General features: G+C 41.6%; 1 protein-coding gene across 1 annotated transcript; it reads left to right on the top strand.

Annotated features, from left to right (window-relative positions):
* The first annotated feature begins 133 nt into the window (after window positions 1-133).
* Window positions 134-20,052, top strand: pgap1 (post-GPI attachment to proteins inositol deacylase 1). Its single transcript, XM_027006813.2, has 26 exons — window positions 134-393; window positions 991-1,144; window positions 1,725-1,900; window positions 2,366-2,537; window positions 3,624-3,784; window positions 4,492-4,544; window positions 6,155-6,221; window positions 7,213-7,318; window positions 7,417-7,475; window positions 7,579-7,662; window positions 8,039-8,088; window positions 8,357-8,408; window positions 10,071-10,148; window positions 10,672-10,747; window positions 11,108-11,181; window positions 11,379-11,430; window positions 11,554-11,620; window positions 11,716-11,821; window positions 12,565-12,603; window positions 12,815-12,999; window positions 13,096-13,326; window positions 13,744-13,879; window positions 14,085-14,135; window positions 14,562-14,776; window positions 15,013-15,117; window positions 15,318-20,052. Exons 1-26 carry the CDS (start codon window positions 262-264, stop codon window positions 15,457-15,459), a joined length of 2,823 nt encoding a protein of 940 aa, XP_026862614.2. The 5' UTR covers window positions 134-261; the 3' UTR covers window positions 15,460-20,052.
* Window positions 20,053-21,425: the final 1,373 nt, after the last annotated feature.

The following is a 21,425-nucleotide window of genomic DNA, read 5'->3' as shown; positions in this document are numbered from 1 at the left end:
TCTTTTAAGTATACTACATTATTATCTTGCAGTGTGAAAACACTAATCTCTGAATCACAAAAGCATAGGTGTAGTAGAGAAGCGTGTTTTCAGACCGACGTCCTGCTTCCTCGTCCGGGAGCTGTCGTCATGGTGACGTTTCTCCCCAGTCTGTTCGCGAGGACCCCCGCAGGGCCGAACTGGCCGAACTGGCAATGTTAGTTTTCACCGGGGGGGAAACCAGTTATCCCCGAGTGTAGGACGTAGTGACCTGTTGGGAAGATGAAAGTGGTCGTTTACGCGTTTTACGGCGGCGCTCTCGGTTGTCTCCTGCTGGCGCTGCGGGAGCTGTTCCTCGGCCTTGAGGAGAACCGGTGCAGCATGACATACATGTTCGAGTACCCCGAGTACCGGGTAAGTGTCCTCGGTCGTCCGGATGTTTCAGCGGCGTTAACTCACCCAGCTGGGTTTAATCTGCCTGTTTAATCGTCGAGGTTGTGGGATGTTTTGTGCAGCTAACCCTGGCTAACTCGTCTGTCTCGGGGAGCTAATCTGGCGAGCTAACCTAGCTCAGTTACCTGTTGTTGTTTTGGACTGTAAAGTGAGGTGAAGCTATGCCACAAACATTTGGATATTGTGATCGACTAAATCTTTTTTTTTTTAATGTCGCTAGCTAGTCATGACCAGATTTGTGGGCAAAAACGCGATTTAAGAATTGCTTGCGTTGTTTATCTGGTCAGGTACAGGCAGTATTTATTGTCTGATAAATACTGTAGATATATAAATACTGTAGACCTAGCTCTCCATCTCAGTGTAATGCAGCTCTCATGGTTCGACGATGTGCTTTATAAATCATGCTTGGGGTGGCAGTAGGTTGATTTATTTAGCTGTATATGTGGTGTTTCTCAGACAAAGTTTCTTTGCTTAATAAGATCTGCTAAGTGAGTCAGTTAATGGTTGTTCATAAAAACCTGGTAATAACTCTGTGTGTGTGTGGGTGTGTGGGAGCAGCGTGTGCAACTCCCCCGGTATGTAGCGCGGCAGTACCCAGCTTATGGGCTCTACCTGTATGGGGAAGGCGTGTATGCTCAGGAGACACGGGGGCTTAAACTCACTGGAGCCCCCGTGCTGTTCTTACCTGGCAACGCAGGCAGCTATAAGCAAGGTGAGACTCACTCTCCACCACACTTTAGTTCTGAGCCTAACACTCAGTGGTAGGCACTCAATACTGGGCTAAACGTTCAGGCTCTCAAACCGGACTAATATGAGACTCGCTTTCACCTTTGGTATTAAAAGGTTTGCATGGCTCAATGTAATTTTATTTTTTTACATAGTGCCTTATAGAAAGCAAATAGTGACCAGTCATGAGGTACTGACTATGTAGATAACATTCTCTACATTATACAAAGTGTTAGTTGGTTTACTTAATCTGAATACAGCAAAAACAATGCATTGTAATTCACTGGTCCTAACTTGATGTAGTAATCTTTTAAAAAGAAAGTTCACCTAAAATCACATCATATCTTTTAGCTGTATCATATATGTAGGTTCAAGATTTGTTTCTCTTTTTTTTTTGCCAGCAATGACTTTTGGAAAACTAAATTGTAATCTGGACGAATTTATCCCTTTATGCACATTAATAGATTTGTCAATTATAAGTTCTTTCAAATGAATAAATGAAATTATATATATATATATTACATTACACACATACCTTGCTTAGATTGTCTGTTCTGACCTTTCAGGTCGTTCTTTGGGTTCTGTGGCATTAAGAAAGGCTGAGAACATGGAGGGTGGGATACATTTGAATGTCTTCACCATCGATTTCAATGAGGAGCTGGTGGCTCTGTACGGTGGAGGCCTGCTCCGCCAGACACACTTCCTTCATGAAAGCATCAAGGTCATCCTGCGCCTTTACAAGGTCAGAGGTCATGTGTAAATGCATCGTGCCACAGAGAGTAAATGCATGGACTGTATTTTTCATTCTTTCTGACCCAGTGGTTTTTAGACAGACACAACTTTTTTGCATTTATAGAACAGTTATGGAACTTTTAACATGTCAGGCTACAGACAGCAGTGATTACATGTGAGGCTACAGACAGCAATGTTTACATGATTATTAAGAAAAGTTGCTTGCAGCAGAAGTCTTGGAGAAACGCACCTGCTTGCAAACTTCATTGTATGCTTGCTTACATGCCTGCAACCGCATACGTTTTCTCCAGCTAACTTTCAATCCAGGATTTTGAGTATAAGGTAATTTAACTTAAAAACACACACACACACACACACACACACACACACACACACAAACTATTTAGCTTCTGCACTAACCTGCTGTCCACACTGTCCACAATGGAGCTTCTAACCCACTGGCATGCTGTGACAGGACCGGCCAGACCCACCCCAAAGCGTGGTGTTGGTGGGTCACTCTATGGGCGGCGTGGTGGCCCGTGCTCTGTTCACCCTCCCCGGCTTCAGCCCCGGCCTGGTCAGCCTGATCCTCACCCAGGCCTCCCCTCACCAAGCCCCTGTGCTCTCTCTGGACCCCTACATACTGGGTAGGAATGCTCCCTCTGATGACCTGCATATGTACAGTGTACATGAAAGCACCCTTAAGAGTCGTAAAGGAACATGCGGTGTTAAAATTCATCTGCGCATCTTTCTGAACATAGCACTTCACTGTATCGAATTTGGCAGATTACCGTCGTTTATATTTGGGTTTTAAAAAATGAGATGATTCTAATAATGTGATGCATTATGGCTGGACGAGGGGTACAGCTTGAGAAACACAGCAGAGTTGGAGGTTCTTCCACCAAGTCTTTCTGATATCAGGATGTGTCACTGGGCTTTTATTTTATCTCTACCATGGCTACTTAACAGCCTTAAAAAAGACCAAAAAAACAGGATCTTTTTATTTACTCATAACTGTGTTATTGAAATATATTTGTTATTAATTAAATACAAAATTTGCATGCTAATTAATATTTAAATTTATTAAACCTTTTGCAGTTTTCCTGAGCTGTCCAGGTCCTCACGCCTCAGAGGACATTGTTACGTTAGAGCTGTCCTCACGCTGTCCTTATTAAGAAAAAAATAATGGACACCTACCAGTAACCAAAAAGGGTGTCTGTGACCATAATATAATATTCATTAAAGAATGCACTTATTTCTGACTCGTTTGTTTTCAGATTTAAAAAATCAACCCGATCTAGCTACTTCTAAGTCTTAGCTAATGTAAAGCGTGTGTAGGGCCCAACCTGCAGAGCTGCAGGGCTTGCTCCATCCAAGCTGAGCTCAGAGCGGCTAGACATGCGAAGGCTAACCCACTGTGATCACACACAATCAGCATCATTTGGTTCATACATGTACAGGTACAGGTAATCAAATCCAGTTCTCCTGCTTGCCCTATGTTGTGTGTAGCTTTGTTCGAGTGATTTTAGCAGACTGAGAGACTTCGACCCAATCACATGTGCTTATTAGAATAGTTCACATCCATGTGGAACAGCTCACCATGTAGACAGATGCTATCCTCTCCATCTCTAAGACTTCAGGGTGGAGTTTGGTTCTCCAAGTCAGACTCCTCAGTGGAGTTTGTTATAGTTTCATGAGTGTGTGTGTGTGTGTTCCTTGACTTCCTGTGGCAGAGTTCTACTCCTCGGTGAGCCGACGCTGGAGCACAGAGGCAGAAGACCTCCGGAACGTCACTGTCCTGTCCGTGGGGGGTGGTTACCGTGACTACCAGGTGCGATCTGGCTTGACTGCCCTGTCCTGCTCTGCTGACGACCCCAACAAGATGGCTGTCGTGGTGAGTGAGAGCAATGCCCTGCCGCACCACATGGTTATGGTGTGGTTATAGCATGGTCATAGTTATGGATGCAATGTGGTTACAGTTATGGTATGATTATAATTAATGTGCGTATGTAGTTGCAGTTAGGATTATGAGGTGGTTATGGCTGTATATATGATTTTGTTTGTTGATTTTGTGGTTTTGGTGTGGTTATGGTTATGATGGGCATGTGCTTACGGTTTTGGTATGGTTATGGCGTGGGCGTAACAGCAGTTTTAGCCAGGAACCATTTTGATGCAGCATGTCCAAATAGATAAATGCAAAACTCTTTCTTTTTCTTTCTTTCTTTCACTTATGTTTTAAGTGGAACAGAATTGGGGCTGGAATTCTCCTACCTGCCACTAAGTCTCACTGTGGTGCTTTTGTTGGCCACTGCTGTTCCCAGGACGTGGGTGTCTACGGATCACTTGTCTGTTTAATTTGTTTAATTAGTTAGTTAGTTATTAATTAGTTAATTAGTTGGTTCCAGAATTAATCCTGTAACCTTTTCAACAATTGAACGGTTTTAGCCAGGACCCAGATTTGATGCATGTCAAAAAATGCAAAACAAGCTTTTTCTTCTTTTTCTTTCGTTCTTTCTTTCTTTCACTTATGTTTTAAGTGGAGCAGAATTGGGGCTGGAATTCTCCTACCTGCCCATTAGTCTCACTGTGGTGCTTTTGTAGGTCACTGCTGTTCCCAGGACGTGGGTGTCTACGGATCACTTGTCCATTGTGTGGTATGTAGTTCACTCACATTCGTGTCCCAGATAACACCTCATCACAATAATGACCTCATCACAATTTTCAAAGTAGGTAATACGCTAGTTTAAAGTCCCTATGCCATTAAATATAAATAAAGGACTTAAATATTTATTACATCCATAACTTGCTTATAAGGTAGGGGTGTGTGTGGGTGGGTGTCTGTCTATGTCATATATATATATATATATATATATATATATATATATAAATACATACACACACACACACACACACACACACACACACACATACATACACCTTCCGGTGATTAGTCATATCTTTTTCCCTTACACTTCTACCAGAGGCCTGGGAGATAGGGGTGTGTTGTGCAGTATTTGTGCAGTTTCTAGTACTGGGTTCTTCTGGACTGGGATTAACGATGTCCTTCCTGGGATTTGTTGGAGCCACTCATTCAGCCCAGCTGCCCCTAAACCCACTTGGTGTTAACCTTCCACTTCCTTTGCCTGGTATTTCTCCCACTTCTTGTACAGCTTCCTTTGGACGTTTCTGTCATTTTGGACTGCCACATCTATTACCACTGCTGTGTTCTGTATCTCATCTGCTATCATGATGTCTGGTTTGTTCATCACTATTTGCATGTCTGTGTATGTGGAGGTCCACTGGGTCTTTTCTGTGTTTTTTTTTTTCTCACCACTCTCATTTGGACTTGAGCCTGTCCAGTTCATATGCCAACCATGTTTTTCTTCACATGATCCCTGTTACCACTAAATGCAGTCCATGCCAGCATCGTGCATCCTGCTACTAGGTGCTGCTTTTTCTCAAAGGCTCCTTTGTGCAAACACTGTGTGTGATTGGTTTCTCTGTGCCATCCAGCCATTGGAAGGATTCCCTTATGTCAGCCACCTCTGCTAGCCGTCAGTGGTACATTCCATTAAGGGGCTTAACCTGCCATGACATCTTCTCAGTTTTCATGGTGTCCATGTCCCCCCGTTTGTTTTTAACACTCTGTCATCAGCTTTTCCTGGGGGGGGGGCATTGGTTGGATGTATTCATGAATGTATCATCGCTCACTCTGGACAGTAGATTTTACACTTTGAGACCCATCACCCCCCCCCCCCTTCCTGCTGGCAAACACTGTTTGGTGGGATCTTGGCTGGAGTATTTGGTACATTTTGAGGAGTGTTCTGGTCTCTCAGCAGCTCCCAGCTCTTCTCTTGGCCAGTTTACTATGCCTGCTGAGTATTTGATAACTGGCGAGACATTCGCGTTTATGGCTTTGATCTGATTGTTCCCATTCAACTGGCCCTTGAGGATCTGCCTTCCTATATGGAAGCACTTGGATGCAGCTGTTCTCATTTTTGCCTCACGGTTGCCATGTGATTGGACAGTCTCTAGGTGTTTGTAGCTGTCATCCAGGTGTGTAACATGGCCTTGTATGTACATGTGCACACACACCGAATGCTTGGTGTACACATCTGCTGGAAATGTTTGTGTGTTTGTGCCACAAATGGGACCCAAATTCTGCATAAATAGCAAAATTCCACATCTGTTTCGTATATTGCTGGTAGCCTCACTCTTTCTTAAGTGTAATTTTGTGCGTTTTGTGTTGCTGTTTTTGTTGAAGGTGTAAGGAGTTGGTGCTGGCCACAGTCCGAGCTTTCTTTGACCTCATAGAACCTGAAACTAGACAGGTGAATGTAGTCGAACTGTATTTTTATATAGTGTGTCTTGTATGTGTGTATCGTGTGCATGTGCCTGTGTCTAGGCATATTGGGATTTAACTCATTTTTCAGTGGGATGTCAGTAATATTTTTTTACACATCTCCTGAGTGATGAAACGCAATATTTTATTTCTGTCTGCATACAAGTTTTAAGTGTGTATTTTTATGAAATCTGAAGTTTCTGTCTCTGGGCAACATATCTAATTTTAATTTATTTAAATCAAATTAACTGTAAATGATTAACAGTTTCAGTACAAATAATTTAAATTTGAAGTGTTACATTAATAGCATTTAGCATTAGGTACTGAAAGAACCAAAAGTGATACAACTAGTCATTATAGAAAACTGAAGGTTGATTTATATTAAGAATCTGTGAATATAAAGTAAAGCTTTATATCTGTAGCTGTGATTACTACTGCCCCTTTAATCAGTCTGTGGGAACTCCCATTTATGATTTTTTAAATTGTTTATTCTCCTGATAATGCTGTCCCAACTAATGAGTAAAGTCAAGGTTTTACCTTCAAGGGCAAGTAAATGGTTGAGTTACTCTTCAAAAACATCCATTTTTCATTTCCCAATTTAATATCTTGGTGAGGGTCAGTGATGCACACTACAGGACTAAACACAGCAAACTGTTGTATTAGTTAAACATGCGTGCAGTTAAACCCATTTTTCTAATGTGAAGCATGTGTTCCAACACAATTTGAAGTGGGACTAAAATTCTCATTCCAAAAATGCAGGCAGGTAGTTCAGGCCATCAGTCTGAGTGGACGACAGAAGGAGAAAAACAGCAACGTGGCCAATTCAGATCACACAGTGGCACCTCTAATAGAGGAAATCATCCCAGGACCCCATGTAAATGTAACCTGATCCAAACAGGGCTCAAGCTTGCGTGTTTCTGGGGACACGTGTGAGCATGTGTTCCTCTGTGTGGTTTGTATTGAACATTATCATTCCCCAGTTCACAGAGGATGCCGAGAAGAGGAGGTCTGTGTTGAGCCATCACTTCATTCAGCACACAGGACGGCTCCAAGCCCACCAGCTCAACCGGCCCATCAGCTTCTCTGGTGGGTGTGCGTGCATACCCGTGTGCCTGTGTGCGTGCACCATGTTTGCTTCCTTGTTTTAGGTCTCTCTGTATCTGTCCAACTTTCTGTTTGGTCAGGTCTTCCTGAGTCATGGAGTGAGGTTAACACGCTGCGTTTGATCTACAGCGCCCCCAAAGTAAGCTGCCGTTGTGCAGGTGCACGAGTGACACAAAAATCAGTCAGACTGCTGGGCATGGTTACTATATATTCTGTTCATCGTCTCAACCGTTACCTTTCAGGAAGCTAAAGAGAAGTACTTTCTTTTTGTGCTGTCCAGCCGGAGGAAGGCGTACTCCCACTTTCACTGCCGCAGCAGTGACATGGTAAGGCCATAGCCATGACCAGCAACCCTCGGAGCTATTTCAGCTAAATCGGAAAGGAGGAAATGGCATTTGTACTACAAATGTTTGTCCAGGATGGCAAAAAGTGGACTTCTGTCACTACTGTTTTACATTTTTCCTGTCAGCACTGGAGTGTTAGTACATGGTTATTAAAGGAAGTCCCATTTTTAATCACAGTCCATAAACATGGTCAACCTCTCCGTATCTTGTTTTGATAGTTTTAATGCAATGGACCATGGTTATGAAACCGGGTGCTCCTGGTTCTGTGTTATAGCATATGGCTTCTCAAGTGTTGTCATTTGACATTTCAGCTTCTAAAAATGATTTCAGCATCCTGCGTCTCTGCTGTGTCCTACAGGAAATGTCCAGCTGGCTGTTTGGTTGCACAAAGATGGACAAGTCCATGTGGTGAGTGTTTGGCCTGAATAACATTTAAATGCTGAATTATCTTACAGGAGTCACAGTTCAATTCTAACCAGTAAAATTTTTATATAACCTGCTTCCACCATAATGAGACTGCATCATTAAATGATTCATAATATTAACTTAAATATTTTATGTATGTTTGAGTATTTGAATGTAAATTACATGTTAACTATTAGAATAAATAAAGTGAGTAAAATATTTTATTAGATGCCCTATTTTGTAAAATCCTCTTTCATCTTTTATGCCTCAGTGTACAAGCAGTAGATCTGTCATGGAGAACAGAACTTCTTCCAGCTTACAAGGTAAATGTAAATGTATTTTTTCTGCACCCAAAATATGCAAAAATATGTTGCATGCAGTTGCACCAGTACAGCCTAAATGTAATACCTTTATTGTTATGTGTATGTATAGGAATGTTTATTAAAAATTGAGCTTTATCAGTAATAAAATAATGCAGGAATGTTCTGCATAAGCACACAAGCCCTACAATGCATCTACACAACACATAGTGGTGAAGATCATGAAGAAAATGAATTTTTGGAACACTGGACCTTCGACTGGTGAATTTTCCCCCGAATCACCTAGGCAACTAGGGCGGCCTTTTCACTGAAGTATCTAGGCAACTGGTCCTGCTCACTGTGATGAATATGCTCCTCTTGCACTTTATTAGAGGCATGCATATATTACGAACAGCCAGATGATGTTCACTAGTCCATGTGTAATCCATCTATTTTTGACCATCCAGCAGATCTTCATTACTGGCCACTTTCTGCTGGCTGAATGTTTTGGGTGGCAGTCTGGCCTCCCTCGACCCTGCGGTGGTAGTGACGCGCGAAAATAACAGAAAGACTGCTGATTTTTAATACTTACATTTGAAGTTTTAATAACACTTTTATATGTTTGTTTAAATGTCAAGTGTGCTTAAATTTACTTAGATGTCACAATAGGGCAGTTACACTGACATGGTATTTGAATACTGGAGTAAAGTAGTGGACTAGTATAGTGCACTAATGGAACAGTGTAGTGAAGTTCTGTGATCTGGCACACTGCACAGGTGAGTTAGTTCTGGAAGGATAGTCAGAACAGTTTTAGTTGGGAACGATGCAGGCACACCCTTCCTACAAGAACAAGATCTAGTGTCAACGTCTACGCATCTGAAATTCAATGCAGATCCAACGTTGAGTTCAGATTCAGAATAGATTTGTTCAGTTGTGCTTGTAAGGATCTTGTTAACAAAACCAGTCAAAACGTTCATAGTAACACACCTTCCCCCATTAGAGCCCAGAATGGAGGCTCACTGTCCTTTTCCATAATAATATTGAAATCACCATTAAATACCTTTGTGAGTAGACAAGAAGAGGTTAGTGAAGAATTTTTTAAAAATCTCAAAACAATCCCTTTTTATTCTCACATCACAGACAAAAATGAGGGTGAATGAAAATCTTAAGTGCTTATTAATGCAGTCTCAAATACACAGAATACATACACACTATGTACATCACACCCATTAACTGCCATACATACATCATTCACACTATCATACATGTCATACATCTTGTACAATGTAATACACACTATAAAATATGATGCAAGTAGCCTGTCAGTGTCTACACAGTATTTACAGATATAATATACAATGCAGATGACTAGGGTGTGATCTGTTAAATATTTCTGCAGCATGACTAGGGGTAGTGTGGGGGTGAACATGAATTCTAGCTGAATGCAGGTCACATGTCAATAGCTCCCAGCTACAGCTGCCTTCTCACCAAGGAAGATAACTCATATCTGAAGTAGTAATTCAGTGTAAAATGTGCATCCCAGCTTGATACACAGGTCTTCATCCCATCTACTGCATCCTTCTCGTAGCCTAAAATGTGATTTGTTCCAGCTGTGCGACTGTCTGCAAAGGTTTGTTCCATATTTCCACATCACGTACAGACAGTTTTCTCTTCGTCCCTCACCAGGTTGTAACGGTGAAATTGGGTGAGCTGTCTGCGATGTCTCATTTGGTCATTGATGCGTCAAATCCCAGTGCGAGACAGGTAGGCGCCTTTACAATCCCTGTCATTCTTACCCTCCTTCATGTTCCATAGTCAATGGCAGCAGAGAAGCAGGACTTGGTCTGCCTGCTCAGACCAAGGGAGACCACGTGTTTGGTGGCCCCTGCATCTGGTGGCAAATAACCTAGTAGGAAAACAAAATGTGTGGCACTGTTGCAGCGCTTAACATGAAGCCTTTATTGAGTACCCCTACCACCCCTATTTTTATCCCCTCAGTGGTTTAAACCTCCAGTGTCGTCTGTTTTGTTTTTTTTCCCCAGTAACTTGAATAGAAATACTTTGTTGAAAATTTTGAAAACAAATGACATGGTATCTGTGACGTGTATATACTATGTTGTTGTTGTAATAGTAGTAGTAGTAGTAGTAGTAGTAGTAGTAGTGGTGTATATTACTATTACTATAGTAATAAACTACTTGTAATCATCAGATACCATGGCACAACTATACTAGAAATGTATGTTTTCACTTGTAAGCACCAGGACATTTCTCTGGTCTTTTTTTCCAGTTTACTGTGGAGTGTGAATGGCAGAGAGAGGAACGTCTGACCGTCCCCCTCTCTGTACCCCATGTTTTGGCCTTTGGTGAGCACGTTTTACCTACAACAAGTTGCAAAATACTTCCCATCTACCACTACATCAATGGTTTTATTTTACTGTTGTTTGGCATTTTACTTTATTGGTCACTTGAACAAAATGCTCAGGACCCTACTAGTCTACAAAGCTTTGTCCTGATGGGAGTATTAGTGGTAGGATGGGATACTCTTGAAAGCAGTATTAATCTGACAGATCACAACCGAATTCATGTTTAAAATGTGGTCCTGTAGTACTTAAACTATGCTTTTAAATAGAGATCAGATGTTTTTGTGGCTTTTGATAGTAAAATAAAAAAATTTGTTTTACATCTTAGGTGTAATTATTCTAACACCAATCTTAATTTGGCAGGTTTAACAACAAGTGATATCACCATTAACTCCTCTGGGCTGCTTCACACAATACAGCTGAAACACTTTCACCAGGTGAAGCTCTCCTCTTTCTTAATTAGTGTGGGTTTTATTTTCGTTTCCTTTCATCTGTACTGCTCCCTCAGTAATCATCACCCTTACATCACCCTTACTGGACTTCTCGGGACACTCCTTTCTGCACATTGAGGCCACATGCTTGTGAGGCTTGGCTGTATGCAGACTTTTAATTTGTAACCCCTTTCAACCCACAGGTTTACCAGGCTTTCAAAATTATAGTAACAAGCCACTGCATGGCCACCAAAGGTAAGATGATGTCTGATATTTTACATTCCAAGTGCTGTGATTTGCAATTTACTGTTTTATGCAAGACAGTGCCTTTCTGCGCACTGAAAGTGGTGATGGTTAACCTTTTGTTTTGACCTGTAGACAGATTGCCCAACATCTACAGAATAAAGGTCCCATGGTTTCGAGAGGACTCCTTTGTCACCGCAGGGTACTGTAGGAAAGATGCTCTAATATGTCATTTCTGGTTTGACCATGCTGTTGATTTCAGCCTCTTTACCTCTAATAAATATCTGTCATTCTCAGCATTCCCTCAGTTACTGAGATGTCTGGCATGCTACACACCAGTCGTCATGACAACACCTCAAGCGCTCTCCTACAGCTCCATACTTCCCCAAACTGTCAGTACAAGGTAATTTTCCACAGTGTAACTGGCAATTAGATCATAATATAGAATAATGTAATGTGTAGTGTACCATCATCTAATGTAGTTATGCAATGTGTACTTTGTTGTTGATTAATGTAGTGTGCATAATGTAATCATTTAATGAAGTGTGATCTAGTGTAATGTAATGTAGTTAGTGTAGTTTAAGTTCCATGTAATGAAGCTGGGGTACTACAATATAATATAATTAGTGTAGTGTGAGTGTAGAAGTTTGTTTGGCTGTGATGGCTCCAATCTCTGCTTAGCCTTTAGGGCCCTGCCAGCACATGGTGTTGGTGAGCTAACTAAGCCTTTAGCAGTCACAGAAGTGCATAACTCTCTTCCAGTATATATCAAGGAGTGACTTTGATTCTGCTTGTGGTGCCAAATCTGTGCTCGTGGTGAATGTGACCTCTGTGCTGGACTCAAAGCAGTGTGGCAGCTGACAGTCAATGTCTTCTGACAGTTCACCATTACATCAAACTGATGCTTTAGAGTAAACTTGCTGTAAAATGAACTGCTGGTTACAGTTTGTGCAATGCTAGTTTATTTTAATGTGAAAGTCATAAAAAAAATGTTTTTCATCTTTTCAACTGCTAGAGTATGTAAAAATAACACTGTCACTACAATGGTTCCGGAAGTATTAAACGTTCCTTACCTTTCTGGAACTGATTTAGATAACCACTTATATTTAGCCAGAAACGCTAAATCAGTGTCTTTTCCCAACACAGGTATCCGTGCGAAGCTCCTTTTCCAAAGTGCTCGGACAGGTAAGATGAATATCCACACACTTTCTAGTTGCTAGTTGTTTCCAAACGGGACTGTGGGGAACCTCTGGCTCACCCACATGATTTAACCAATCACACATTCAAGAGAGATAATCACATCTTCTGTATCCAAAATTCAACAAATGAAGATTTGTGATGAGACTCACCAGGGACCCACCGATGGTGGCGGTCCTCACACATCCTGCTGTCATAGGTCCTGCGTAGCTGTGGTCCTGTGCTGCTCGTCTACACAGCAGCGGTGCTGCTGCTGGCCCTGAGGCGACAGCTGGGCTGCATCATCCAAACGGGCCACACGGTGGCCCTGAGGGAGGCGGCTGCTTCAGGCCTGCAGCCCCATAAAGTGGAGCTGCCCATCCTAATCCTACACCTGTCTCTCAGGCACGTCCAGCCTCTAAAACGGGCGTCAGTCCACTTTACAGTGGGATGTCTGAATGAATTACCTTCCATCATTACCATGCTCTTCCTCTTCAACAGACAGGGCTGGTTTCAAGAGGGCTGGACTGCTCTGGGTCTCCCTGATGTAGACATGCTGCCTCTAACCACCACAGAGGACATATCCCAGGATGCAGCGGGATCCTGGCAGTACTGGCCGCACCTGGTTTCCCTGTTGCTATGTGTTCTTGGGGCAGCAGTTGCATTCTGGGGGAGTGCTGTGCTCAGTGCGTCTGTGCATATGCTGTCTTTCCTCCTGGGTCCTCTGCACAGGTATATTCTCAGTGCATTTGTGCATATGCTGTCTTTCCTCCTGGGTCCTCTGCACCTGGGGATTTAGGGCTAAATGGATAGACTTACATGTATAGATGGCCTATAGTTTCCTCCGAGATAGATATAGACAGACACATACAGTAGATAGATAGCTAAAGTTCTATCTTTCAATATACTTCTACAGCAGAAATGACTTTTTGGTCAAGAATTGTTGCCCTTTATTGTCCTAGTTGTTAACTTGCTTGCAGTTGTTTAAAGCTTGTCATGTTATGCACACAAAATAATTTTAAATATTCATCCCTAGAAAGTCAAGGCTAATCATGTTCAGTTAAGCAAACACTGCAGGACCTTAGCAGAGGAACACTGTAAGACAGAGCTGACATATCTGTGTCACTGTTTGCTGTGTGCTTGCCCCAGACCTTCAGTGTCTCGGCACAGTGGGACCCTTCGCCCCTCTGCTCAGATCCTCCTCATCCTCAGCCTCATTGTGGTGGGTGGGGCAACCTGCGGAGCCCTAGCCATAGCAGTCAGCTTTCTGATCCATCTTTACCGGGTAGGTGTGGTTGCTGTGTGGCTCTGTGTTCATGTGGAGGTTGCCTAAGTGGCTACAACCAGCCTGTTGTTGATGTCACAGTGTAGATCCCTGTGATGTCACAGTGTGCCTCTTCAGGTTCTTTTCTTGTGATCATTGTTGAGATGTCTGTTCTTTCAAAGAGGCCTTGAGTATATTAAGCAAAGTGTTGTCTTCTGTTGTCTAGGTGCTCAGATTAAAGATGACTGAGAGGTCACTCAGTTACATGATGAACCTGGTAAGTACTGAGCTTTTCACTTGGCTTTGTAAACGGTGTAAATGTTTACAACATGTATGTGTACAACATGAATGCTTGGTTGTTGTTTTTTTTTTTGTTATTGTTACCATATATTGTGTACATTGTGAGTGTTATGTATGCTGTGTACTATTCTCTCTGTAGAACCTCTAAATTATGAGGTATACCCTGCTGGTAACTTTTGTTTTTTCAAAAAGAATAGTTTGAGTTTTTGTAAAATTGCTGGCTTTGAGGCTGGTGAAATGCACTTGGCTTTAAATGAAAGATTATATTTAAAAGCCCTTGGAATTTTTCCTTCATGGTCTTGTTGGTATTTCTGAGGTACCTATTTAACTTCTTTGTTTATTGACATCACTGAGCATTATAATAATAGTTACTGGTCACCTCTGCCTGTTCCGTTCTTCCCAGGCCCCCCAGAGAATGGAACAGAACTCTGATAATGGCTACAGCGGTTCGGGACGACAGAAGAAATTCAAAGAGTGCAATGGTGGCTCCCTCCTGTCAAAGTCAGAACTGCTGGATGTCAGAGATGACCTGCAGCTACACCTGAGTTTGTCCACGCTGCTAACACTACCCATGATGCTGAGTGCACCCTCCCTTGTCTACTGGAGCCGTAACCTTAGGTAACCTCCGCGTGCTGGACAGATCGAAATCGTAGATCTTACTCAGCAGGAGCCCTTCAGCATGCCTGCAGCTGTGATGCTGCTGCTCTCAGAACCACTGAAGGCTTGTGACATAAGGATAATGGCAGGGCCCGTCAGGATGGTAGGGTCGGCATCTTGTCAGGACGGTGGGAGGGCCTGCGTCTCTACGGGACGGTGGGAGGGGTAGTGTCTCAGCTGTGTTTTGTCTCTTACAGATATTCTGTTCGCCTGGATCCTGATCCCTGGTGGCCATACACAGTCCCTCTGCTTGTCGCCTCTGTACTCCTCACTAACTGCAGTACCAACACTCTGAGCCACAGGTGCATGTGTGTGTGTCTGCGTGTGTGTCTTCGTCTATGCCAGCACATCATTGTGCGTGTGTGTGTCAGTATCTTTGTGTGAATACATATCAATGTGTTTTTGTTTCTAAGTGTGTGCGCGTGTGTGTCTGTGTGTCTGTCTGTGTGTTTCATGCATACACACAAGTGTGTGTTGCTGAGCTTGTGTTTATCTGTTTCAGTAAACTGATGCTGGGCCTGACCTCTCGCCTGCTGCTTCCTCTGTCCGTTGCCATGACGACCTTTTCTCCTCTTCACCTGTATCGAGTCACTCACTTCGTCTCCGTTGCTCTTACCTTGTTAGTTACCTGCTGTCACATTTGACCCCTCCTGAGCCCTTGACCCTACCCCTAACCTGTGTGTAGTCCTGGCTGAGGTTACAGCCACACCTGGGTCCAGCCTGACCAAACCACTGCCTTAGCCATCCATGCACCATCTTGTGTCCTCAGTTGGATTGTAGCAATTCCAGTGTGAATGTGTGTCTTAGATTGTGCTATTCATCTGACATTATGACAACGTGTCTGACCAGGGTAATTCATCCAAATGTTTTGGTGTCTCTGTTAACAAATATCCTATCTTTTTTTTTTTTTTTTTTTTTCCCCATTCATGAAGGCTTATGATTGCTTCTGTGGTTTCTGTGCTGGACCGAAGATATGCAAAACTAACTGCTAGCTGTTAGCATCACCTGCCTTTTGGTCAGTATTGAAGTGTGTGATTTGTGTTTCTGTGCCACTGGCCGTGTGACACCTGCCCCGTTTTCCTGTGTGGAGCTTTTGGATGTGTGTGTATACCTGCATATTTCCCTTGATCTGCCAGCCCCATCTCAGCCTTTAATCACTGACTGTCCACTAAGATTTTATTTGTTTAGGTGAAAGCATATCTTTGTGTCATATATTAAACATCGTTAATGAGCCACATACCCTTCCTTGTGGCAGTGCAAGAATTAAGATAATTACTGTAATCCAAAATGTTGGATTTATACCAGCATTTAAGAAGATTAATATTTTTGAAGTCGTATAATCACAGTGAAGAATTAATTATAATGTGCAAGAGGGGTAAAATTTGCTCCTGCTGGCCTAGAGTGCGAGCCTTCATCAGTGTAATCTGGACTTATTTTCCATGCACTGTAATAGCGCTTTCATCCATTTATTTATTTTATTTTATTTCTTTTTTTTCTTCATTATTGAAGCTTTTACATTTATTCACTGCATACTCATGATTTTACATTGTCTCTGCTGCAGAGTAAAAAGTTATAATTTTTTGTAATTACATGCATGATTAGTTTAGATGTGTTGCCATAATTGACTCATCGATTCTCTTCACTGTTTGTGTGTGTGTGTGTGTGTGTGTGTGTGTGAGAAATTGGGTGCCTGAGGGAAATATTGTGAGTTAGTTTGTGTGTGAAAAGCGATATGGTTTTAGTAAATTAGCCTGTGGAGTTTGTGTGTGTTCACGCACTCTCCCTTTCTTCCACTGCTCAATCGAAAACATAACTGCGTCAGCTGCTGCTTCAGGACCTGTACTGTCACTGTGCTCGTAGCGTGTTTAGCATAGAATAGTTGGTATCAGCTGATCTTAAGTCATTAAGTCCAATCAGACAAATCAAATGACCATCTAGTGCCTTTTGTCCTACCCTGTTCATCCATAATGACACACTCCGCGTGGGGTGTATGATTGTCAGTCAGACCAGCATTCTCCAACAACCCTTTGCCTAAATGCTCAGATGTAAATGCCTCCAGGAAAAAAAAGAAAAAGAAATTGAATTTCTGTTCATTGGACCAAGTTCCCTAAAGGCCAGTTTACATTTAAGATGTGCAGCCATGTGCATGCCAAAACCACCAACAGCCTTCTAAAACCAGGACAGTTTACACCAAAGCAACAAGCCGAAACTCACTAAACTGCTTGCAATTTGCGGAACACCAAGCTCTCTTCATTGGTAATTTGTGATTACTATGTCATATTTATTGTCATAAAGCACCATTAGTTAGCTATGGTTAGCAAGTGTGGTTTAAGAAAATGGTTAGCTAGCGTCAGAGCTGTTCTGTGGGTGAGCAGTAGTGGAAGAGCTACCCAACAGGAACCGATCCGACCATCTCCTAAACATCGAGCTCTTGCAGCATCTGGTGTGCATAGCCTAACATGATTCTACTTAATCCAACTTCAGTAAAATCTCAGACCGTCTTTTTACTGATGTGAAATGTTTTTGAAAATGCCAGCTCACATGCTCATCGGGCCCTTATGCCCCAGGTTTGGTTACCCCTCAGTGACCGACCTGAGAGTCTCTATTTGACATCTTGCAGAGTCATTCATTTACTCCTCTCTTCTCTGCAACAGTTCTCTGCCACTTTTGTCTCGGTGCAAATCTTAGATGTAAACTGGCCCTTATGATGAATGACACACCAGTGTGTCGCTTGCACTGTAAATGTACCTACTGTGTGCGCGTGTACGTACGCGTGTTCTGTTTTAATGTGTGTTAATGTGTGTGTGCAGTGTTGCTCTGCCTCATGCTAGATGTGAGCCGTGAGCAGGTTCTTTTTCTATCTTGTGAAAGTCTCTTAAAAAAAAAAAAGAATAGTTTTTTATGGATATGTTTGTTACTTTTCTTGGTGTACACCGTGATGTGCTGTGATTATTTCGAGGCAAGAGACTGTATTTACAAAGTTCCTCAAAGTTGATTTGCTGAGCTCCAATCAGGTCTGGCTAAGTCATTGTTAGCATTATTTGCTGGATGCATACTAGGAGAAGTAACCACCCTGAAACGCTGTGAGGATACAGCTTCTGGTTTGGCAGCATGGTTTGCGAGTCGTACCAGTTCCTTCTCAGAGCAGGAACATTGGTACTGCAATTAGCTGTGCTGCTTCAGTTTGACAGCTAAAACTCTCCAACATATAAAGGAAGGTTCACCAGTTTTTCAAATTTTTACAGAATGTTTTTACCCCAGATGTATGCCATTGGTTCAGCTGTGGTTTAGCATGTTGGCAAGTTAGAATTATAGTGGTGGATGTAACATAAACGTCTCTGTGTAACTGAACTGCTTTATGTGCCCTTTAGGTAAAATAATACTGTTACTTAAAGCCACAACCTTCCTGAAGTATTCTTACACTTACCCAAGGATTTGTGTTTATAACATTTTGTAAAAGTGGTGAACCTGGCCTTCAAAGTATTTTTACTCCATACTGATAGCTTTAACTTCTTAAAGTACTACAGCGTAAAGCAATATGTCAGGTGTATCGATGTAAAGCTCCAAGAATGTGAGTTTTGTGATGGGAAGGAAACGTGGCGTGCACACAGATCAACTGTGCATGAACGTGTGAATGAGATGAACAGTGCCGTATTCTGGGTCTGGTACAGTAGGGGAGTGCAGGAAAGCTCTCTTGGGTGTCTGTACGTGCTGCACTCTGTCGTGACCACCGAGGAAGCAGAGTAGGGTTGAGCCCACTTGCACTCTGCCAGTGCTGGCCGCTGGCCATGGCGCTGACCATGGTGCTAGTTGCTGTCCATGGTGCTGGATGGCAGCCAGTGCTCTGTTGTATGCACGTAGGATTGAGGCACAACATCCCTCAACAGCCTGCCATCCCAGTACCTAAGTAAAATTACAAATGTTTGTGGTGTGTCAGTGAGTGAGAGCTACTTTTTTTTTTATGAGTGGGAGTAGAATGTGAAAACCTAAAACGATTCTTTTCATATCAGTTGGTGTGATGCTAGACTGTATGGGGTTGGGCGGGGGGATTTTTTTAATAACTTAATTGTAGAACGCAGCTCACTGCCTTGGAAACCAATATGCTGTTGTTTCACTGTACAGTAACTGTACAATCACAGTACAGGAGTGGCCAAATCTGACATGCTGATGGCTATAGCTAACTAATCTGTAATATCCTGAATGTATGTAGTGTTTGTTTTATAAAAAAGTTCAAATCAGAATACTTAATCATCCAAATTTTCATTTTCCTTTTTTTGTTAGACTTGGATATCCTTATTTAATAATGAATCTGAAAATTTGGTAAGGTGGATGAAATTAACCTGCATATGTAATTAGTCTACTTCTAAGACTTGCCCATACAGTATAGTATTAATGTGTTGTTCTTTTGAAAAAAAATTAGACAGCTGATATATGTTTAACATTTTGCTTAAGATGCTTTCTTAATAAAAGTTTATTTTCTGCTAACAAGTCCCTATAACAGACCATACAAAGTTGTACATTAATCTCTATGCCACTGGCGTTTTTGTACTGATGTGTGGTAAAGGATCTGTGTAAGCTATTATACATCTATTAGGCTAAAGTTAAGGCATTAGTGCTACAATCACAATAAACTGCATTTTTTACACTTTTGTGGGGGTTTGGGGTGGATGTAAACTCAAGATTGATCAAACTACAGCTCTTGTGAGTATTGTCTGTTAGCTGGGCCTTTTAAGTATTTATTAGCCACTAATTGAACAGTTGCTAGTTGTTGCACTCCAATGTTGTAAACATTGTCAGTAACTTAGTTGCAACTTGTATTTAAGTACTTTTTTTTTCTTGCAAAGGTGCTTGACAAAGAAGTATTGCTGTTTGCATCCCGGAAATTGCAGATGCATTGCTAGATAGATTTGATTTGCACATTATAGGGGAGAATCTGAGGATTTTGCCAGGATCTGCTATTAACATGTGCTTATGATCACAGAAATCATAAAATGCCACAAAAGGTTTCAAATTTAAACATGTAGAGGCTGTAATCAGATAATATAGGTGCAGCAGCATGAGCTCAGCAGGTTTATATGATGATCAATTCAACATTTGTAATTCTCAGGATTAAAAACATTGTTCATTGTTTTGTTGATGGCCTTTGATTTTTTTATATGTTCATAATTTAACTATCATGAAATGTGTGCAGTTTGTGAGAGATATTGATGTTAAAATAAAAATGATGAGAGATTGCAGTATTCTGATTTGTCTTTTTTCTGTATTCAAACCAAAGTAACATTTGTAACACTGATGTATTGTTTTCCTGCCATCATTATTTGTGCATAAACAGATTGCATTTAGGCTTGTCTAAATGTATAATTCATTTTTCTCTCAGGTGTGGTGCAGCGGAATAATATACAGACCATCTATATGGACTATATGTTACATTGGCTACTTAAAACATTAGTAGCTTTTATGTTTTTTTTCATTGCCACAGTATTTCCATGTTAATGCACAGTCAAGTGGCCACACCAAGCTCAGAATACATGGGTAATATTCTTTACATACGGCGCTTGCACAAACCCTGAATGGGAAATAGTTATTTGTGTACCCAAGATGTTTTGCATCCTGAGAACACAGTGCCTGGGAAAACCATTTTGGATCTTTCTTTGATCAAATTTTTTTCTTTTTCTTATTTTGTTTGGGGGGGGGGGGGGGGGGGGGGTATTGCAGTTCAGAGAGAATGGAGAGAGAGGGCTGATACAGGACTCTGTCACAGCAATTGATAATTACTTAAGATGAAGCCACTTTAAGCCACTTTAGGTTCTAAATATTCTGAGCATAGGGGGGCATGTCCCCTCAGTAATTCCTGCTGTGGTGTGAGCTGTGTCCCCACCCAAAGTTGAAATGAAACCTACACCACTGGTTCTGAGGGAACCCAAAATAAATTGAAAACACTAGCTGTTGGTTCACCTTAATGGGTCAAGAAGACTTTTCCACCTGAAGCTTGGTTCTGTTTGTATCCAGACCTTCAATGGACAAATGTCAGGAACAAACAATTCTGGAAAAAAATTTTAATTCTTGTCAGCATTATTATTATTATTATTATTATTATTATTATTTACACTTGTGTAGCACCTTTCTATTCCCAAATGATGCTTAACAAAGAATCTATACAATGCTTTTACCTCCAGACATCACAACCTGTGCGAAGCAGCAGAGGAACACTCCCCCATGTCACAGGTTCCCATGGGATTCTTATAAGGACCTTTAATATAGCGGCTCTGGTTCGTCAGTAAAATTTCTTAGAAAATAGATCCATAGATGGATATACAATCAAGCACCATTTGCTGACATTGAGAAATTGTGTGTTTTAGTGTATGAATACATTGCTGTTACTGTATAAACTAACTACCTAATCAGTAAGTAATTGTAAAAATAATGCATAACATTTACTCTTAAATTGATTTATTTAACCAGGTTTTGTGGATATAAATATGCAATGAACAGTATGATTATTTGCACTGTTATCAAGGTTATAGACAAAATCTGTAAATCTGTAAATAATGCAGTATTGGTGGGGATGGTTTTAGTTACATGATTATAGTACCCACCTCAGCAAGACACA

The sequence above is a fragment of the Electrophorus electricus genome, chromosome 25 (genome assembly GCF_013358815.1).
Source record: "Electrophorus electricus isolate fEleEle1 chromosome 25, fEleEle1.pri, whole genome shotgun sequence".
Taxonomy (NCBI): Eukaryota; Metazoa; Chordata; class Actinopteri; order Gymnotiformes; family Gymnotidae; genus Electrophorus; species Electrophorus electricus.
The sequence above is the reverse complement of the archived record's forward strand: the minus strand, read 5'-3'. Positions and strand labels throughout refer to the sequence as shown.